At 44.1% G+C, this 20,301-nt stretch overlaps 1 protein-coding gene across 3 annotated transcripts in view; it reads left to right on the top strand.

Moving 5' to 3' along the window:
- Positions 1–20,301, top strand: part of RANBP17 (RAN binding protein 17) — a 254,633-nt gene that overhangs the window by 17,497 nt on the left and 216,835 nt on the right. For all 3 annotated transcript variants that reach the window (XM_065409394.1, XM_065409393.1, XM_065409392.1), the window contains 6 exons: positions 927–1,092; positions 3,264–3,337; positions 11,814–11,933; positions 13,113–13,259; positions 14,345–14,517; positions 17,973–18,166. In XM_065409394.1, the coding sequence (XP_065265466.1) occupies positions 927–1,092; positions 3,264–3,337; positions 11,814–11,933; positions 13,113–13,259; positions 14,345–14,517; positions 17,973–18,166 (874 nt within the window). The remainder of the gene's footprint in view (positions 1–926; positions 1,093–3,263; positions 3,338–11,813; positions 11,934–13,112; positions 13,260–14,344; positions 14,518–17,972; positions 18,167–20,301) is intronic.

The following is a 20,301-nucleotide window of genomic DNA, read 5'->3' as shown; positions in this document are numbered from 1 at the left end:
CAGGGAGCAGATGCACTGAGTAAGAAGGGGCTGCATTTTGATTGCTGTTTTGGCCAGAAAAGTAACTCTTTAAGGAAACAATTTTCCAACCTCCAAGAACAACTTTAGTGACTAATATGTTTGAAGCTCGAAACTCATTGCCTTTATACTATATGTTTATAGTTGTAGTCGGTTGTTTAATTTGTGGTTGTGATGGCTTTCTTTGTAATTATATATTATGGTAATTGCTGTAGTTAGAGAAGGGCCTGTGTAAAACTGTCATCTTACTCAGAATGTATGCTCTTTGTAAGCCTCCAAATCCCATCAGCATACTTCACTGACAAAAGTAAGTGTTTACTCTTGGCTCTGTAGCGCTAGCAATGCAGCTGAGGGATAGTGAGTTGTATTGTATTCTGGTTTTATATATCACCAAACTGTTAGCTAAATTCAGACTGTAGGCTTTGTATTACTGATGCTGTTGTAAAACAAGAAGAACCCATTCTGGTTCACACCCCAGAGGAGTTTCTGAAGCTTTTGAATTGTAAAGTGAAAACATATTTGCTCTGGAGCAAACGAGGGAGAATGAGTATGGAACCCCAAATGTAAAATTTAGATACATTCTTCTAAGTTTAACCACACTTTAAAGATTAGGTCTGTATCTTGGTGATGCACAATTTATATACCAATACTGTAGGAAAATGTATCACTTTACTTGCCTTTTTTTGAAAGAAGAGAACTGAGTCTTAGAGGAATAAAGTCTAATTTACTTTACCCTTTATGGGCGAAAAACCTTTAAAACTTAAAATTTATATTTAAAAAATTGAAATTTCTCTATGTACTGACAATCTGTTGTAAAGATTTAGAACCAAATATTTTCTGTTTCAAAATTATATTCAATCTGTTGTATACAAACAACTTAATGAAATGTTTTAATTTTTTAAATATAGTTATTGGCCAAACCTTTAAACCTTCAGGATCAACAACAACAAAGTTTAGCAATGCATCTCTTGAAACTTGTCCTCAACTGTCTTAACTTTGACTTCATTGGCAATTCAGCAGATGAGTCCGCAGATGATCTATGCACCGTACAGATCCCAACAAACTGGAGAACAAGTAAGAAAAGATCATAACTGTTAACACTGAAGTGCATTCTACACGTAGTGGAATATGTTATCTGTTTGTTTTGATACAGTACTTGTAATTATAAAATTATCTAAGATCTTTTCCTGTAAGGTAGTCTTGTTTGCTGATATATTAAACAGGAAACCTCATGTGGCTATTTTATAATTTCTATCTATAACCGAAACAGTGTCTCTTTCCTTAATGTACTATACCACACAGCGGTGTACAATTCAAACTGTTCTCTGCAGGTTCTTATACCATGCCCATCACCAAAGTATCTGAGTACAGTAACTCTTCACTTTAAGTTGTCCCGGTTAACATTGTTTCGTTGTTACATTGCTGATCAATTAGGGAACATGCTCATTTAAAGTTTGCAATGCTCCACACTTACATTGTTTGGCTGCCTGCTTTCTCCACAGCTGGCAGCCTCCCTACGCGCCCCCCCCTCCCCACAGTGCTTCCCACCCGCTGGCAGACCCCGCGGATCAGCACCTTCCCCCTCCTTCCCCCCCGCCCGCGGCAGTCAGCTGGCTTGCAGCGTTTCGGGGGGAGGAGGGAGGGGTGAGGAGCGAGGACTCGGCGCGCAGGCTCCCCCTCCCTCCTCTGCCTCTCTAACGCCTCAAGCCAGCTGATTGCCCTGGGCAGGAGGCGGGGGGGAGGGAGGGGGGAGCCTGCGCGCCGAGTCCTCGCTCCTTCCTCCTCCCTCCTGCCCCCTAAACACCGCAAGCCAGCTTATTGCCCCAGGCAGGAGGGAGGGGGGAGGAGCGAGGACTCATTGTGCAGGCTCCCCCTCCCTCCCCTGCCTCCTGCCAGTGGCAATCAGCTTGCTTATGGCATTTAGAAGGGAGGGGAGGGAGGGGGGAGGAGCGAGGACGCAGCGTGGGAAGTAAAGGGGGAGGAGGTGGGGGGAGAAGAGGCAGGTCAAGGATGGGGGCTTGGGGGAAAGGGGGGAGTGGGCAGGCTGAGGGTTGAGCCCCCCCGCCCCTGGTGCTTGCAGAGTAGTGGAAGCTGCCGCTGCTGTGCAATGTGCTTCCCCTAGCCTACAGCACCTTCAGCCTCCTTGCCTGCCTCATCTCCAGTGCCAGTGGACTGTGCCTTTGTAGGGTAAGGCAGGGGCACCTCCCAACTATAGTACTGTACTGTATGTACAGTATGTTTGTAAACACACAGCACGTATACACTACTCTCCCCCTCCCCCCCCCACGTAGTATTAAATTGCTTCTTTAAAATTGTTTAAAATGTATATAATGCCTTTTGTCTGGCAAAAAATTTTTCCCTGGAACCTAACCCCCCCTATTTACATTAAATCTTATGGGGAAATTGGATTCACTTAACATCGTTTCACTTAAAGTCGCATTTTTCAGGAACATAACTACAACGTTAAGTGAGGAGTTACTGTACCTTGGAGAGCTGCAGTAAGCTGTCTGTGTGTATAATACAGGTCATTTATAGAATCACGTTCCTGGGTATCCATGTGTGAAAGGGCAAGGTCCGACCCACCCCTTCTTCTGCTCTGTCTATACAGACTATTTGGAGACTTTCAGTTGTTAAACACCACCATATAGTTTATTTACATTTGATCTTACTGGGCCATGCATAACATCATTTATAGCAGCAGGTTCTCCTCAATCCTCTGCCAAGGAGGAGAGACGGAAGAGGTGTCTCCACCCAGAGATGCTTCTTGGTTTTGGCACTCCTAGCCTGTTTTTCCTTCTTGTACCTTCATTTACCCTCTGCCTTAAAGTGCCAATTAGCTGGTTGGTCCACCCTCCAGCCCATTCTAATCCACTGATTAGGCACAGTCAGGTCCACTGCCTGTGTGTGTGAATTAACTGGTGTTTAAGTGATCAGAGTGCTGGCTCAGCTGTTGTTCCCAGAACTTTGTCACACCATGACAAAGTGTTGCATGACTTGTTGTATAGATAATTTTTTTCTTTTGATGTATAGAATAGATTAGTTGTGCTAAAAGAGCATTACAAGGTCTTATAAACTATACATTGTTTGAGCTGAGCTATTTAGTACACTTATATTGATATTTTGTTCTTTAATCAGAATTGTACCTCAGTCTTAGCACTTTTATGAAAAATAAAAACAATTCTGGTGATAGATATTTAATTATTACTGATAAACAGTGATAAAAACATTTCTTTTTTTCCCCTCAGTCTTCCTAGAACCAGAGACCTTGGACCTGTTTTTTGATTTGTATCATTCCCTTCCACCAGTGCTGTCGCAGTTGGTAAGTAAAGCTTAGTGATTTACATTGTAATAATTACTAAAAACAGTTCTCTTTTGACTATGTACATTTATTAAACTTACAGGCTAAATGTTTACTCCCTGTCCATCCCCAGTGACATCTTTGGTGCCACCTGCATATAATTTGGGCCATCCCCTGTAAATGGAGATGTGAAATTATTCTGCATGTTTAATATCTTCTGTAACCTCACGGTCATGATTTGCCGTTTGAGATATATAATAAACACACCAAATATGTTAAAAGAACATTATTAAGATTGCAAAGTCAAGCACTCAGAAGTTAGAACATGCTAGAATTAAGGTTGCCTGTGTACCCTTAATTCGACCCTTAATGTGTGTGCATTATGATACAGTCTTTAATTATGATTATACACTATTTTATCTCCAGGACTGCTGCCTCATTCAGGGCAACCAGTGCTTTGGGGAGGATCACTACCATCAGCTCCCAGTCTTCTTGCCCAACCCAGTCACAGCCTTGCTACCACCAACTACCAGTCACTGTCCCTCTTTCATCCCCTCTTACAGTCCCAATCTCATCCATCTCCTTTTACCTAGCCTATTTCTTGAACACAGCTGAATTCTTTTTGCTGACACTTGCCAAAAAAAAAAAATTCCACCTGAGGCAGACAACCAGCATGGGAAAATTTTAGCCAAACAGCTCTTCTTTGAGTAGTGTCCCTATAGGTGTGTAGGTTTGGCAGCTCCCTCTGCGTCTTTGATCAGAGATCTTCTGTAGTAGTGCCTGTTGGGCCTCACATGTTCTCCTCTCTATTTTGCGCCAGGGTCGGCATCTATAAATAGCGCTGTGCGGTCCAACTGCCCTCAGTTTCTTCTCAACCACCTTTGGTGTGAGACCGAATCCAGAGCAGAGCCCTTCTACTTTTAGAGATATTCTCATTAACTTACCTTACTTTAGTAGTGATTAGCCATTTTCATGAATTTTCTCCCCGTAAAAAGAAACCAAAACTTTGCTACTCTTCCCTCCCTGTTACCTTACGCTGCCCTGTTTCCCGCCCTCCCTGATTGGGAGCTCTCCCCCTCAGGACTATGCTGGGATCCCCCTGATTGAAGAGGTCTCTCTCTTGTTGGTAGGCCTTACCCATAAGTAACGGTCACTCACAGTGCATCCGCTGCCTCGGTGAGGGTTATGTCGCACAGAAGTGCACCCACTGCATTAACTCAACCACCCGGACCCGAAAGGACCGTGAACTCAGACTGAAACTTCTCCTCATGGAGAGTTCTCTACGGCCAGCTTTGGACCCCAGCCCTGATACTTCTCAGGCACGGCTCTCGCACTCGACTTGGTCATCAGCTGATCCCCGCTTGCTGCGGCCATCCGAAAGGAAATCTTCTCTTTCCCGCTCAGGTGGGAAGAAACTGGCCACTACATCACTTTCAAAGGAACCACCTCAGAGAATGCCATCCCCTGCGAGGTCAGTAGCCTCACCATCGTCAGGGGTGAGACTTAACTCCCATGACCGTCTGGGTACTTCCAGTACTGGAGTTAGACAGAAGTCCAAGGACTCTAAATGGGCAGGACCACAGGTGGACACGCTGTCTCTTGGGACCGAGAAGCACAGTGAAAGAGCTTCCAAAACGATACCTCCAGCTGCTCGGCTAATGGCAGCAGCCGTGTTCGTGGTAAAACATGCCGCGTTGCACATGCACTGTCTCCAGACATGGCTATGCACACTACCTCCCAGACACAGACTTCACAAACTCCAATCTATGCCTATCAAGATCAAGGACTCACTACACTGGTGGACACAACCCCAAAACATCTGTATGGGGGTCTTTTTTCTCCAACCAGCAATGTCCCTGATTCTAACAACCAATGCCTCCCTAATCAGCTTGGGAGCACACCTTCAGACCCACATGGAGCAGGGAAGGTGGGCCCCCACATCAACCTTGTAGAGCTGTGAGTGATTCACAATGCATGCTGACATTTCCTACCACGATCAGACACTGGACAGACAATATCGCCTGCATATTCTACATCAACAGACAAGGCGGAATGAGGTCCCTCTCCCTATGCTTGGAAGCACTGAAATTGTGGAATTGGTGTATCCAACACAACATCAACATTTCAGCCACATACCTGCCTGGACACCAGAACACTACGGAAGACTCAGGGTACGTCTATACTTACCTGTTGGTTCGGCGGCAAGCAATCGATCTTCTGGGATCGATTTATCGCGTCTTGTCTAGACGCTTTAAATCGATCCCGGAAGTGCTCGCCGTCGACGCCGGTAATCCTGCTCCGCGAGAGGAGTAGGCGGAGTCGACAGGGGAGCCTGCCTGCCGCGTGTGGACCCGCAGTAAGTACTTTTAAGTTCGAACTAAGATACTTCGACTTCAGCTACGTTATTCACGTAGCTGAAGTTGCGTATCTTAGTTCGAACTGGGGGCTTAGTGTGGACCAGCCCTCAGTGAGCAGACAATTCTCACAAGACTGTGAGTGGGAACTAGGCACAAGAGTCCTTCAGTGCATATTCAGCCGCTGGGGATTTCCCCGCATAGATCTCTTTGCCACACCAGAGAACGCCAAATGCCTTCAGTTCTGCTCACGGATGGGTGTAGGCCATGCCTTCCTCATTACATGGGATGCTCTACGACTTTATGCCTTTCCACCTTTTCCCCTCTTGTTTAAGGTACTTCACAAAATACAGGTGGAACGAGCTCAAGTCATCCTCATAGCCCCAACATTACTATGACAAACTTGGTATTCTTACCTCTTATGCATGACGGTGTATTCTCTGATCATCCTGCAATTGATTCCACACCTCCTCTTGCAGGATGCGAGCTGAATTCTCCATCCCAATCTATGTCTTGCTCATCTCAAGGCATGGCTCCTTCATGGTTACAGGATTCAGAGATGACCTGTTCAGAGGCAGTAAAAGAGGTTCTCTTAAATAGCATAGAGTCATAGACTTTAAGATCAGAAGGGACCATTATGATCATCTAGTCTGACCTCCTGCACAACGCAGGCCACAGAATCTCACCCACCCATTCCTGTAATAAACCCATAACCTATGTCTGAGCTACTGAGGTCCTCAAATCATGGTTTAAAGACTTCAAGGTGCAGAGAATCCTCCAGCAAGTGACCCGCGCCCCACGCTGCAGAGGAAGGCGAAAAACCCCCTCTGACAATCTGCCCCAGAGGAAAATTCATTCCCAACTCCAAATATGGAGATCAGCTAAGCCCTGAGCATGTGGGCAAGACTCACCAGCCAGACACCCAGAAAAGAATTCTCTGTAGTAACTCAGATCCCACCCCATCTAACATCCCATCACAGGCCACATGACATGACACGACTCACTGTACTTACCTCCAAAAATGGGAAAGATTCCAATTCCAGTACACAGCCAATCATGTCTCAGCAATGAACGCCCTGTTACCACTCATTCTTGATTATATTCTAGATCTTAAAAGATCAGACCTATCTACAAGCTCCATTCATATGCACTTGGTCACCATCACAGCATTCCACCCCAAGATAGATGTCTATTCCATATTCACCCACCTGATCATGAAGAGATTCCTTCAGGGCCTTTACACTCACATATGACATCCCACCCAGCCCTGGGATCCCAACCTCATCTTTCACCCTCTCACCAGACTGCTATTTGAGCCCATGGCAACATGATCCTACATTCATCTTTCCATGAAAACAGCATTTCTTGTAGCCATCATGTTGGTCCGATGAGTAGGAGAAATAGGGGCTCTCATGGTATACTCCCCATACGCAATTTTTCCTAAGTACAAAGTCATGTTACACACGCATCCAAAATTCCTACCCAAGGTACTATCCTCCTTGCATTTGAACCAACCTATCCACCTTCCCTGTTTCTTCCCAAAGCCACACACCGACCAACAAGAAGCGACTCTACTCACCTTGGACGTTAGGAAAGCTTTAGTCTTTTACCTTGCTAGAACTAAATCTTTCAGACAATCGCCACAGGGAGTGTCTGTATCCAAACAGCATCTTTCCAAGTGGATCACACAGTGCATACACCTTAGTTATCAACTGCACAACCAGCTACCTCCACATGGAAGTCGAGCACATTCCACTTGCTCTGTCTCCACCTTGATTGCCTTTCTCAACAATGTGCCGATCACTGACATTGGCAAAGCAGCCACCTGGGCATCCGCGGACACTTTTAGCCAACACTATGCAATTATCCATGACACAGCATCAGATGCCCTACTAGGATGCACTGCCCTCTCCTCCTTATTAGACGCCACTCCGAAGCCCCAGCCTTCCATCTACGGGTACTGCTCTACAGTCACCTACAGTGGAGCACCCATAGGGACACTACTCAAAGAAGAAGAGAAGGTTACTCACCCTGTGCAGTAACTAGCTTCTCCGAGATGTGAGTTCTTATGAGTGCTGCACTACCCGCCCTCCTCCTCCTCTGCTTCGGAGCTCAAAGATAAGCTCTATGTGAGAGAAGGAACTGAGGGCAGTTGGAGCTCACATTCCTATATATAGATGCTGCCCATGGCGCGAGACAGGGAGGAGCATATGCGGCCCAATGGGCACTGCTATCGAAGATCTCCAATCCCAGGCGCAAGGGGTGCTGCGGCACCTACAGTGGAGAAACCATAGGGAGACACATCTCAAAGAACCTCAGTTAGTGCATAGGGTGAGTAACCTTAGAATCATAGAATATCAGGGTTTGAAGAGATCTCAGGAGGTCATCTAGTCCAACCCCCTGCTCAAAGCAGGACTAATCCCTAACTAAATCATCCCAGCCAGGGATTTGTCAAGCCTAACCGTAAACCTCTAAGGAAGGAGATTCCACCACCTCTCTAGGTAAGCCATTCCAGTGCTTCACCACCCTCCTAGTGAAAAAGTTTTTCCTAATATCGAACCTAAACCTCCCCCACTGCAACTTGAGACCATTACTCCTTGTTCTGCCATCTGGTACCACTGAGAACAGTCTAAATCCATCCTCTTTGGAACCCCCTTTCAGGGAATTGAAAGAAGCTGTCAAATCCCCCCTCATTCTTCTCTTCTGCAGACTAAACAATCCCAGTTCCCTCAACCTCTCCTCATAAGTCATGTGCTCCAGCCCCGTAATCATTTTTGTTGCTCTCCGTTGGACTCTTTCCAATTTTTCCACATCCTTCTTGTAATGTGGGGCCCCAAACTGGACACAATACTCCAGATGAGGCCTCACCAATGCCGAAGAGAGGGGAACGATCACATCACTCGATCTGCTGGCAATGCCCCTACTTATACAGCCCAAAATGCCGTTAGCCTTCGTGGCAACAAGGGCACACCATCGACTCATATCCAGCTTCTCGTCCCCTGTAACTCCTAGGTCCTTTTCTGTAGAACTGCTGCCTAGCCATTCGGTCCCTAGTCCAGGGGTAGGCAACCTGTGGCACTCATACTGCCCGGGTCCTCGCCTGTCCTGGGGGCTCTGCATTTTAATTTAATTTTAAATGAAGCTTCTTAAACATTGTAAAAACCTTATTTACTTTTCATACAACAGTAGTTTAGTTATATATTATAGACTTATAGAAAGAGATCTTCTAAAACATTAAAATGTATTACTGGCACGCAAAACCTTAAATTAGAGTGAATAAATGAAGACTCGGCACACCACTTCTGAAACGTTGCCGACCCCTGCCCTAGTCTGTAGCAGTGCATGGGATTCTTTGGTCCTAAGTGCAGGACTCTGCACTTGTCCTTGTTGAACCTCATCAGATTTCTTTTGGCCCAATCCTCTAATTTGTCTAGGTCCGTCTGTATCCTATCCCTACCCTCCAGCATATCTACCACTCCTCCCAGTTTAGTGTCATCTGCAAACTTGCTGAGGGTGCAGTCCATGCCATCCTCCAGATCATTAATGAAGATATTCAACAAAACCGGCCCCAGGACCAACCCTTGGGGCACTCCGCTTGATACCGGCTGCCAACTAGACATGGAGCCACTGATCAGTACTTGTTGAGCCCGACGATCTAGCCAGCTTTCTATCCACCTTATAGTCAATTCATCCAACCCATTCTTCTTTAACTTGCCGGCATGAATACTGTGGGAGACCATATCAAAAGCTTTGCTAAAGTCAAGGAATAACACGTCCACTGCTTTCCCCTCATCCACAGAGCCAGTTATCTCGTCATAGAAGGCAATTAGGTTAGTCAGGCATGACTTGCCCTTTGTGAATCCATTCTGACTGTTCCTGATCACTTTCCTCTCCTCTAAGTGCTTCAGAATTGATTCCTTGAGGACCTGCTCCATTATTTTTCCAGGGACTGAGGTGAGGCTGACTGGCCTGTAGTTCCCTGGATCCTCCTCCTTCTCTTTTTTTAAAGATGGGCACTACATTAGCCTTTTTCCAGTCATCCAGGATCTCCCCTGATCACCATGAGTTTTCAAAGATAATGGCCAATGGCTCTGCAATCACATCCGCCAACTCCTTTAGCACCCTCGGATGCAGCGCATCTGGCCCCATAGACTTGTGCTCGTCCAGCTTTTCTAAATAGTCCTGAATCACTTCTTTCTCCACAGAGCGCTGGTCACCTCCTCCCCATGCTGTGCTGCCCAGTGCAGCAGTCTGGGAGCTGACCTTGTTCGTGAAGACAGAGGCAAAAAAAGCATTGAGTACATTAGCTTTTTCCACATCCTCTGTCACTAGGTTGCCTCCCTCATTCAGTAAGGGGCCCACACTTTCCTTGACCTTCTTCTTGTTGCTAACATACCTGAAGAAACCCTTCTTCTTACTCTTAACATCTCTTGCTGGCTGCAAGTCCAAGTGCGATTTGGCCTTCCTGATTTCACTCCTGCATGCCTGAGCAATATTTTTATACTCCTCCCTGGTCATTTGTCCAATCTTTCACTTCTTGTAAGCTTCTTTTTTGTGTTTAAGATCAGCAAGGATTTCACTGTTAAGCCAAGCTGGTCGCTTGCCATATTTACTATTCTTTCTACACATCGGGATGGTTTTTTCCTGCAACCTCAATAAGGATTCTTTAAAGTACAGCCAGCTCTCCTGGACTCCTTTTCCCCTTATGTTATTCTCCCAGGGGATCCTTCCCATCAGTTCCCTGAGGGAGTCAAAGTCTGTTTTTCTGAAGTCCAGGATCCGTATTCTGCTGCTCTCCTTTCTTCCTTGTCAGGATCCTGAACTCGACCATCTCATGGTCACTGCCTCCCAGGTTCCCATCCACTTTTGCTTCCCCTACTAATTCTTCCTTGTTTGTGAGCAGCAGGTCAAGAAGAGCTCTGCCCCTAGTTGGTTCTTCCAGCACTTGCACCAGGAAATTGTCCCCTACACTTTCCAAAAACTTCCTGGTTTGTCTGTGCACCGCTGGATTGCTCTCCCAGCAGATATCAGGGTGATTGAAGTCTCCCATGAGAACCAGGGTCTGTGATCTAGTAACTTCTGCTAGTTGCCGGAAGAAAGCCTTGTCCACCTCATCCCCCTGGTCTGGTGGTCTATAGCAGACTCCCACCTCGACATCACCCTTTTTGCTCACAGTTCTAAACTTAATCCAGAGACTCTCAGGTTTTTCTGCAGTTTCATACCGGAGCTCTGAGCAGTCATACTGCTCTCTTACATACAGTGCAACTCCCCCACCTTTTCTGCCCTGCCTGTCCTTCCTGAACAGTTTATATCCATCCATGACAGTACTCCAGTCATGTGAGTTATCCCACCAAGTCTCTGTTATTCCAATCACATTATAATTGGGGGAGGGATAGCTCAGTGGTTTGAGCATTGGCCTGCTAAACCCAGGGTTGTGAGTTCAATCCTTGAGGGGGCCATTTAGGGATCTGGGACAAAAATCTGTATGGGGATTGGTCCTGCTTTGAGCAGGGGGTTGGACTAGATGACCTCCTGAGGTCCCTTCCAACCCTGATATTCTGTGATTCTGTGATAATTCCTTGGCAGTTATTATATGGAAAGGAAAAAATGGTCTTATAATGGGAGGTGTTGAGCAACCTGAATAGTAAACGGTGCAACAGCCCTGGGAAGAATCCTTCCAAGTAAGGGAAGACGACTGGTCAGGCAGCAGAGATTTGCTTTTTTAATTTTACAATTATTTTATTAAAAAACAACAACAACAATGAGGAGTACTTGTGGCACTTTATGCCCAAATAAATTTGTTAGTCTATAAGCTTTCGTGGGCTAAAACCCAGATGCATGGAGTGGAAAATACAGTAGGAAGATATATATAGCAGTACATGAAAAGATGAAAGTTGCCTTACCCAGTGGGGGGGGGGGGGTGTCAAGACAAATCAATTAAAGTGGGCTATTATCAACAGGATGAAAAATCACTTTTGTAGTGGTAATCAGGGTGGCTCATTTCAAACAGTTAACAAGAAGGTGTGAGTAACAGTAGGGGCAAATTAGCATGGGGAAATTAGTTTTTTTTAGTTCTTGTAGTGACTAACACGGTTAGTGTACAGACTAACACGGCTACCACTCTGAAACCTTTCTTTTTTTAGGCACTTTCCTGTTTGGTTCAGTTTGCTTCTACAAGAAGATCTTTATTTAGCAATCCAGAACGCGCCAAGTATCTTGGGAATCTAATCAAAGGAGTGAAAAGAATCCTTGAAAATCCTCAGGTATTTTTGTTTTTTAAATTCTTTGCAAATGTTAAAATTATTTGTGAATGTCTATGCCCTGTCACAACCCTGTTGCCTCTCTTCATCCCTCATGACCGTCTTCCAGAGGCCTTTCTTTCCATCCTTCTCCTCCTTTCTTAACCAGAAATCATTTTGGGACACGGTTCGTACAAAATAAGCTATGCACAACAAAGCTGTCATCTGTTAAATTAACAATGTTTGAAGAGGCGTTATGCCCTTGTCTTGGCCATGTAGGAATAAAGACAAGAGGCAGTGGAGGTGGTTTAATTACGTTGTGTGAATAAAAGGTGCAGCCTATCTGGAAATACCTGGCAATAAATTGTACAGTGCTGGTCATCATTCTTTCCTTAATTGTTTCCAGTTATTTGGGAGGGCTGCCGTCAGCCCTTCTTCCCAACCCGGTCCCAGCCAGCCTGTAGCTGGGACCCCACTGCCTTCCCCTCATGTGAAGGTTAAGGGGGACTGAAAAATGGGGGCGGGGGAGAAGGGTTGTTTTCCTGCTATACCAGACATTACAAGTCCCAACCTCCCTTTCTCCAGCTTCCCTTAGAAGATGCCTCCCTAAATCCACTTCCAACTCCTGTTTATCTCCTCTGTAATGAGTACCTGCACTCGACACTGGCCACACTTGCTGCTTATTTAGTTGTGACATCTTGACCTAACCACCTTACCTATCTCATGAGCTGACTTGCTGTGGGGAAGGCTAAAACACTCCACTCTGCCCCAGCTAATCTGGCAGTGAAGAAAAAATTCCTTCCCAGAACCAAATGAAAAAGGGGCTAGCACAAGCCCACAACTGATCATAAAACCTGGTTCTGCTCTGATCCCATGAGTGGGAAGGTGGGTGTTGCTAATCAGGGGTTGAGAGAGAGCAAGAGAATTCTTTCTGGAATGCATGGGTATAAATACCCTGTTCCTTCCCTGGTGAATATGGGGGTGAGTGACCATCCCTGGTCCAGCCACTTCCTGTACCCCCCTTGGCTCCACTGAGGGAAATGTGTCCCCCTCTTCCTCCCTATCGTCACCCAAATACCGTAGGGACCCTTAAAGGATCCCTGTCCTCTTTTTCCTACTGCCCAAAGAGTCAGTTCATTCAGTTGCTGTGAGCATATTAGGTTAGTCTGGTGATTTTAAAAAACTTTGTTTCTGTAATTTTAGGGTTTATCTGATCCAGGTAACTACCATGAATTCTGTCGTTTTTTGGCTCGACTAAAGACAAACTACCAGTTGGGAGAACTAGTAATGGTGAAGGATTACTCAGAGGTTATCCGATTGATAGCCAATTTCACTATTACTAGTTTACAGGTAAGGATATATACAGCCTTAAATCCTTGACAGATGTGGGATTTGGTTTTTGGGATTTTGTTGTTTTGTTTTGGGGTTCGGTTTGTATTCAACTGATGTTATTTTACTTGAAAATGTACTTTGTTCCACGTTTGGCAGTAATGTAACTTGGTAAACTCTTCAGCCCTGGGCTCACGTCTTCCTATGTGTTTGTGCTAAAGTGTCTAGTACAGGGGTGGCCAAAATTATTGACTCTCTGAGCTGCATATGACAATCTTCAGATGTTTGAGAGCCCCCGGGAGGCGCCTGATGGGGCTCGGGGCTTCAGTCATGTGGGGAGAGGGGTCTCAGGGCTTCAGCCCTGCTCCCGCTGAAGCCCTGAGCCCTGGCAGGTGCGCCCCGTGGGACTGAAGCCCCAAGACCCCCTCCCTGCTAGACAGAAGCCAGAGGTGATGCGTGGGAGGAGGCACAGGGGTCACGTGCCCCCCGCCAGATTTTTACCAGGGTTTGATCACATGGTGCCACTGGCCCTCTCCCTGTACAGCAGCTGCTAGAGCCAGCAAGCTGGAAGCTGTGGCCCTGGGGAGAGACAGAGGAGCTAAAGCAGCGGCCCTCCCTGCAGTTCCCAATTCTTTGCATCTGCCTCTTCACAAGGAGCTAACACCTGGGAGCTGCAGGGAGGGCCCGCTGAGGGTAAGACAGGGGTGTGACACCAGCTGTGGTGGGCGGAACCTTTAAATTGTCACCCCCCCACACTCTCAGCAGGCACCGGTCGTCTCACACAGAAGCTCCTAGATGCACCATCCCGCTGCTAGGCAGAAGCCCTGAGGGCCCCCCCCCCCCCCCAAGTCTGGTAGGCAGAGAATGGGGGGAGGAGTGTCCACAAGCTGCACTTTAACTGTAAAAACAGCCAGATGCGGCTCACGAGCTGCTGTTTGGCCACCCCTGGTCTAGTATAATTCAGTGGGGCCTTGATTCTGATTGGGGTATTCGAGCACTTCCTAAACGTAAATAATACTAGTAGTAAAGATAAGATTTGTATGTTCATAAATTTTCACACTGGGATAAGATATGCTCTAATTAAAATTACATTTGTTTCTTTGTAGCACTGGGAGTTTGCTCCAAACAGTGTTCACTATCTGCTAACTCTGTGGCAGAGAATGGTAGCATCGGTACCTTTTGTGAAATCAACAGAACCACACCTCTTAGATACATATGCACCAGAGATCACAAAAGCATACATTACTTCGAGACTGGAATCTGTTCCTGTAGTTATAAGGTAAACCTTCTTCAGTATAAATAGAGCTTTGCAGTTTTAGAGCACTGATTAGCTGGTACATTGTTCTTTCTGTGGTGCTTTTGTTTTAAAATCAATAAAACGTAATGGCATTTTTCTCACGTCAGTTACATTAAATTATATTCATTGATGTTAGTAATCACTCCTGTTTCTCACTGTTGTGAGATCAGAATTTGGCCCAGTGTCTTAAAAGCAAAAGCAAAAATAAAACTTGAGTTCAAGTTGCTTTTTTTTCCAGAGCCCCCTTATTTTATAAAAAGATCCTTGCCCGTTATAATCCAATATCTAAAATATTTTTGGTGCTGAGCCTCTTCTGCCATTTATGCCATCAGAGCAGGAGTTTCCTAGGGTCCCTCACTACATCAGCAAAGGAAGGCAGCAAAAGGAATCCCACCTGTTAATGAAAGGGTAGGAGAGAGTAGCACAAGATGAGGTGGCAGAATTATTTTAAAGTGTGATTCTGCTTTGAAAAAGGACTGTAAAGAGGTCCCTTTTTACTCAGCACATCTGCTCCCTGTTGTATTCGAAGTTGTAGTTGCTCATTTTAGTACAAAAAATAAGCTATGAGCTGTTTTTAAAAAATATATATATTTATTCCTCTGTTCTCCACAAGGCCAATACAGCTAGGAGAGAGTGAGTTGGATTCTATTCCATTTCACATATCATCAACAAAATTGCTAACTAAGTTCCATTTGCAGAATCTCTTTTGTTGTTGATGTGTGAACTGGAAGGAAGGCCGCTTTACTTTGCAGGGCTTGCAGTTAGGCAAAAAAACCTTTTACTCGTAAACTGAGCGTATTCTATCCATAACTAACTCTCTCACACACAAAAAAATGAAACACCAGTATACGTTTTCTATAGTCACTTTTCAGAGAATAACTGTACTTTTAAAAAAATTGAATAAAAGGGTTGGTTAACGTATTTCTGTACTAAATGCCATGACAGCTTGGTTAATGAGATACAAATCTGTGCTGATTCAGTATTATTTTTGCTTTGCAGTACACGTTTAAGTGAGTACTACCTTCATTTGCTACATAGATTTATGCTTATTGTCGCAGCTAGTAATTTTATTTACTGACTTGACCGTTTATAGCCAAAATCCCTTTTATATTTTAGACAAATTTACCATACGATCACAGCAAATAAAACACCCAAAGAAAAAATGTGTTTTGAATGGCTAAAAATGTTTAATACTTCTTCAGGGGTCTCTATGCATTCCCACTTGCAGGATCTAGTTCTTCTAGTGTCAAGCTGTGAAACTGTATAATTAAGCTTTGTCTCCTGTGGGGTGCAGTAGTGCTCTCATGCTAGGATGTTGTCATCATGTCAGTCTGTATGAGGAAGATCACTACCTCAGCCATCTCAGTTCCTTTGCTGCAACACCTAAGTGAAACTACTTCTCAAGTCTGCAAGCATGTTAGCCTATCCTTTTATAGTGAGTCAGTCAGTCAGTCAGTCATATTAAAGTTAGAATAGATGGGGCCACTTGCCTTGGATTATCCCCTAGGCTGTGTCAGGTCCTGAATTCCGTATGGGGTTGAAAAGATGTGCCACCTGCTCAACCATCTTTCCAGAAACAGATGAACATGTATGGTGCCTACTGTGCCTGGGAGAGGCTCATACTCTCCCAAGAGACAGCTTGCTGTACTATCTCTTCTCAGATGAGGAGGAACAGAAAGTTAATACGGCAGATGCACTTGGCTTCCTTGGACTATCCTAGCATTCCTTTGGGAGTTTTGAGGTCCATCTCTTTGCTGAGGTCTTCTGTAAAAAGATCTGAGATGAATTTTGCTGCCCCAGCTTCATTGCTCCCCTCATTGTCAGGCCTCAGATTGACCTTCCTGAGGCAAATGCTTACTTGGGCTGAGTCTCCTGGTTGGTACTGTCCAGTGCTGCATGCTCCATCCAAACAGGACTGCTCTGGCACTACAGTCTTTGTTGGCACCAAAAATTTCCTCGGTGCCCTCCCAGTCAGCACTAGTCAACATCACTATTGAGAGACAGGCTTCCAGATCTCCTCATGATCCTGTTCCAGGGAAGAGAAAAGAGGAGGAAGCATTCTGATCTGTGAAAGGAGCCTAAGGAGAAAAAGAAAAGGAGGCATTGTCTCCTCTACTGATGCATGTCCGCTGTGGAGACTGCTTACCTGTTTTGACATCACTCTTGGCACACCCACTAGCTGTACATCTAACAGTGGGGAAGGAAAACATACAGGCAGACATCCTCAGCAGGAAATCTTACAACCAACATGAATGGTCCCTAAATGAGGTAGTATCCTCATTATTATTCAGGTATAATCAACCACGAATGCCCAGTGTCCTTTACTGGCACCAATGGTCACAGAGATAAGAAATCTTTATCGGATGCATTGCTGCTGAATTGGAGCAGTCCTTTCATAGCCTTCCTTAGATACCCAGAGTCATAAGGAAAATCAGAGAGGACAGAGTCAACATCATACTGTTAGCACAAATGTGGCTGTGGCAGTACTGGCACACTGTTCTGTCCAGAGAACTGTTGGTTCAGCTTCCGTTATGCCCTGACCTCCTTTCTCAATGGCAAGGGTGTTTTTTTTTTTTTTTTTTTTTTCCATTTATGGCCTCTGCACCCATTATAGCGTTACATAAAGAAGTCATTTTGAGACCTCACCCCAGCTTTATATCTGCGGTGGTGTCAAATTTTCATCTGTCCCATTATATCTCCCTTCCTGTTTTGTTCCTCAGTTCCCAGGCTACCCAGGCTTCTGTGCTTAGATGTTGAGCTTTGTTACTCCTTAGCCAAATAAACAGTATCTCTTGGCTTAAAGATGTATTCTGCTAGGGCCAGAGCTGCCTCTGTAGCTGTCTGAGACTGTAGATGTCTGAGACTGCTATTGTAGAGACTTGCAAAGCAGCAATATGGAGTTCTGCTTATTCTTTCATTAAGCATTATTCGTTGGACTTGGCATTGGGATCTAATGCTCAGTTTTGTAAGGCATTATCATAGCCCATTTTTGCCTAGAATGTCTTGTTCACCATCCTCTAATAGGAGCACTACTTGCTACTTTCTCATAAGTGGAAATGCATTGAGGCCCTTGAAGAAGAAAGCGGGATTATTTACTAGTAACCATTTTTCTTCAAGAGTTATCTCTGTGCATTCACATTGCTCATCTGCCTTTCCCCTCTGCCTCTGAGTTCGTTGTATTTCAGGACTCTATAGGCTCGGGAGAAGGATGGAGGTGGTTGGGGTGTGTATGATCCTTTATATAGATTATATAGTTTAAGACAATGATGACATTCCAGCATGAGAATGCTAATGGACTGCCCAGAGGACACAACTTCGTTATACAGTCCTGTAGCTTGATGCTGGAGATGCTAGTTATCACGGATGTGAATGCACAGAGGCGACTCTTAAAGAACAATAGTTTTTAGTAAGTAACCCCTATTTTATGTGTATTGCAGAGATGGTCTGGAAGATCCTCTGGATGATACAGCTACTGTATTTCAGCAGCTGGAGCAACTCTGCACAGTCAGCAGGTGTGAATATGAAAAGACCTGTGCACTTCTTGTACAGTTGTTTGACCAAAATGCACAAAACTACCAAAAGCTATTGCATTCTTCTAGTAGGAATCCACTAGAAATCACAGTCCAAGAAGGTTAGTATTTATTTCATTTATGATTGAGACTGCATTGTTCTCTGTTATGTGGACTTGAAATGATGCAAAATTATCCATCTGTGTATGAGAGGGAAGTGTGATCAGGTGGTCTGAGTACATGTCTGGAAAGTGGTAACTCTTGAGTTCTAACCCAGTTAGAAGGCAGTGGGAGCTGTGAGAACCCATCACTTCTGAAAACCAGGCTTTACATTTCTCAAGTTGGATACCTGAAAACTGAGGGACCGAAACTTGACAGCCACTTTTGAAAATGTAGGCCTTAACTTCTCTGATTTGGCTGCCCCATCTGTAAAATAAATACACTAATTATCCTTACTTCCATCTGAGTTTTGTGAGGATTAATTACTAGTATTGGAAAAGCAACTTAGCTATAAAGAGATAATGTATGTAAATTGTACAATATTCTGTCCTATGTAATTTTATTACATAGATTAATTATTCCTATCTGTGCCTTGTTTAACTTGATCATGTAAATGACTAACTCTTTCCTAGTGTAGCTGTTTTATAGTTATTGTATCTTTATATGACTGAATTGAGTTTTTCCCCCCAATACAGCTGTTCTTTTACAGATGAAATATTTTGGATCGGATATTGCCATTCATACTGCTGCTTTTTGTTGACATATTGAAAATGCGGAGTTAAATGTGGGGGCCATTTTATTCTAACTTATATAATTCATGTGGTGTGGTCTGACTCTTTCTCTTACTTCCCTTCCCTGTATGCACCTGTCACTTCCCCTTTGTGGTCCATTAGCAAACTTGCACTGAAAGGCAGTTTTCTGTTCTCCAGCTGCAGTCTGTACTTCACTGCTGTTATTGGATTCTTCTATGCATAGAGTCAAAGGGGAATGGTCAGTTACAGTAACGCAGGAAGGTTCCATAGGTCGATACTTGGGCATAAGAGAAAGTTTGGTGCAGTTTAATTCTGTATTGCTCCTTGCAGAAGAATTCAGTTTCTTTTCTGCAAACTAAACACTTCTGTTCATGCTGAACAATAAATGTTATATCCCTTAGTTATACATACTTTAATTTAGATGTTTAATGGCTTTTAATGTTACAAAATAAGTTAATATTATATTAAGATCTCATTTTATTATATTGTCTTGCTCTCTGTATCGATGGTGATGCGGTCATAGTTTACTAAAACAATAATCCCCAAGAAATGGGTCATTAACAGTAGTTAACGATTACTTGTGATCTATGGTAATGACTGATTTCTTTGGGATTATTGCTGTTATAAACCATAATTACAGATTATTACAGCAATAATTATTTTGCCAAAGAAAAAAATGTAGTCTAGCTAAGCAGCTGCAAAAGCAAGTGCCCTGAACATTTCATATAGTTGAAGTAGAGAGGAACAGGGAAAACTGTAATGGTAAACTGGTTCTGTGTTAAGAGTTGAAATTCTGCTTTCCACAAATGAGACAGGAGAGAAAGAGTCATCAGAAAAATAGCCTTTGTTTAAATCTGAGCTACTTCCATAAGTGTCAGAGTAACTAGTTTTATGTTTAAATACAAATTGTTGACAAGAGTGTGTGGTTCAAAATAGTGGCTCTGCTGTTTGAACCATGCAGCTCTGAAAAGCAGCTGCTGTTTGCTGCAGTCTTTTGAAATGGCCACTCTTTATTGGGTGGCTTAAGCCTTTCAAGTCACTGGAGCACCTGCTGTTGATTTGGTCATTTTAGCTATGCAGTCCTCTGGTGCTGCTGCTTCTAGATTGGGTAATCCCTGCCCCACTTTAAATTGGCTGCTATATGTTGTGTAATTGCGGAATATTTTTGTGCCTGGGTGTGTCTTTTTTATTTGGCAGTGGTGTCTTTTTTTTTTTTTTTTTTTGGTGTGGAGAGGCTTCTTGAGAACCACAAATCTAGTTAGTTATTGGGATGGTCTCAATACTCTCTGGAACCCTTCTTAATAATAACAATAAATAATTTATAATAGAATTATATTCAAATTCTCATAACACTCCTGTGAAATAGGTAGGCATTCTCTCTTTTTTTTAAAAAAAACAGATGAGTAAATTGAGACAGAAAAATTAAGGCCAAATTTTCAAAAGCATTCAGTAATTATGGTTGCCTCAGTTGTTGCATGTGCAATTTGAGATGTCAAATGTCTGAT

This window comes from Emys orbicularis, chromosome 8 (genome assembly GCF_028017835.1).
Source record: "Emys orbicularis isolate rEmyOrb1 chromosome 8, rEmyOrb1.hap1, whole genome shotgun sequence".
Classification (NCBI taxonomy): Eukaryota; Metazoa; Chordata; order Testudines; family Emydidae; genus Emys; species Emys orbicularis.
This window is presented reverse-complemented; position numbering and strand designations above follow the sequence as displayed.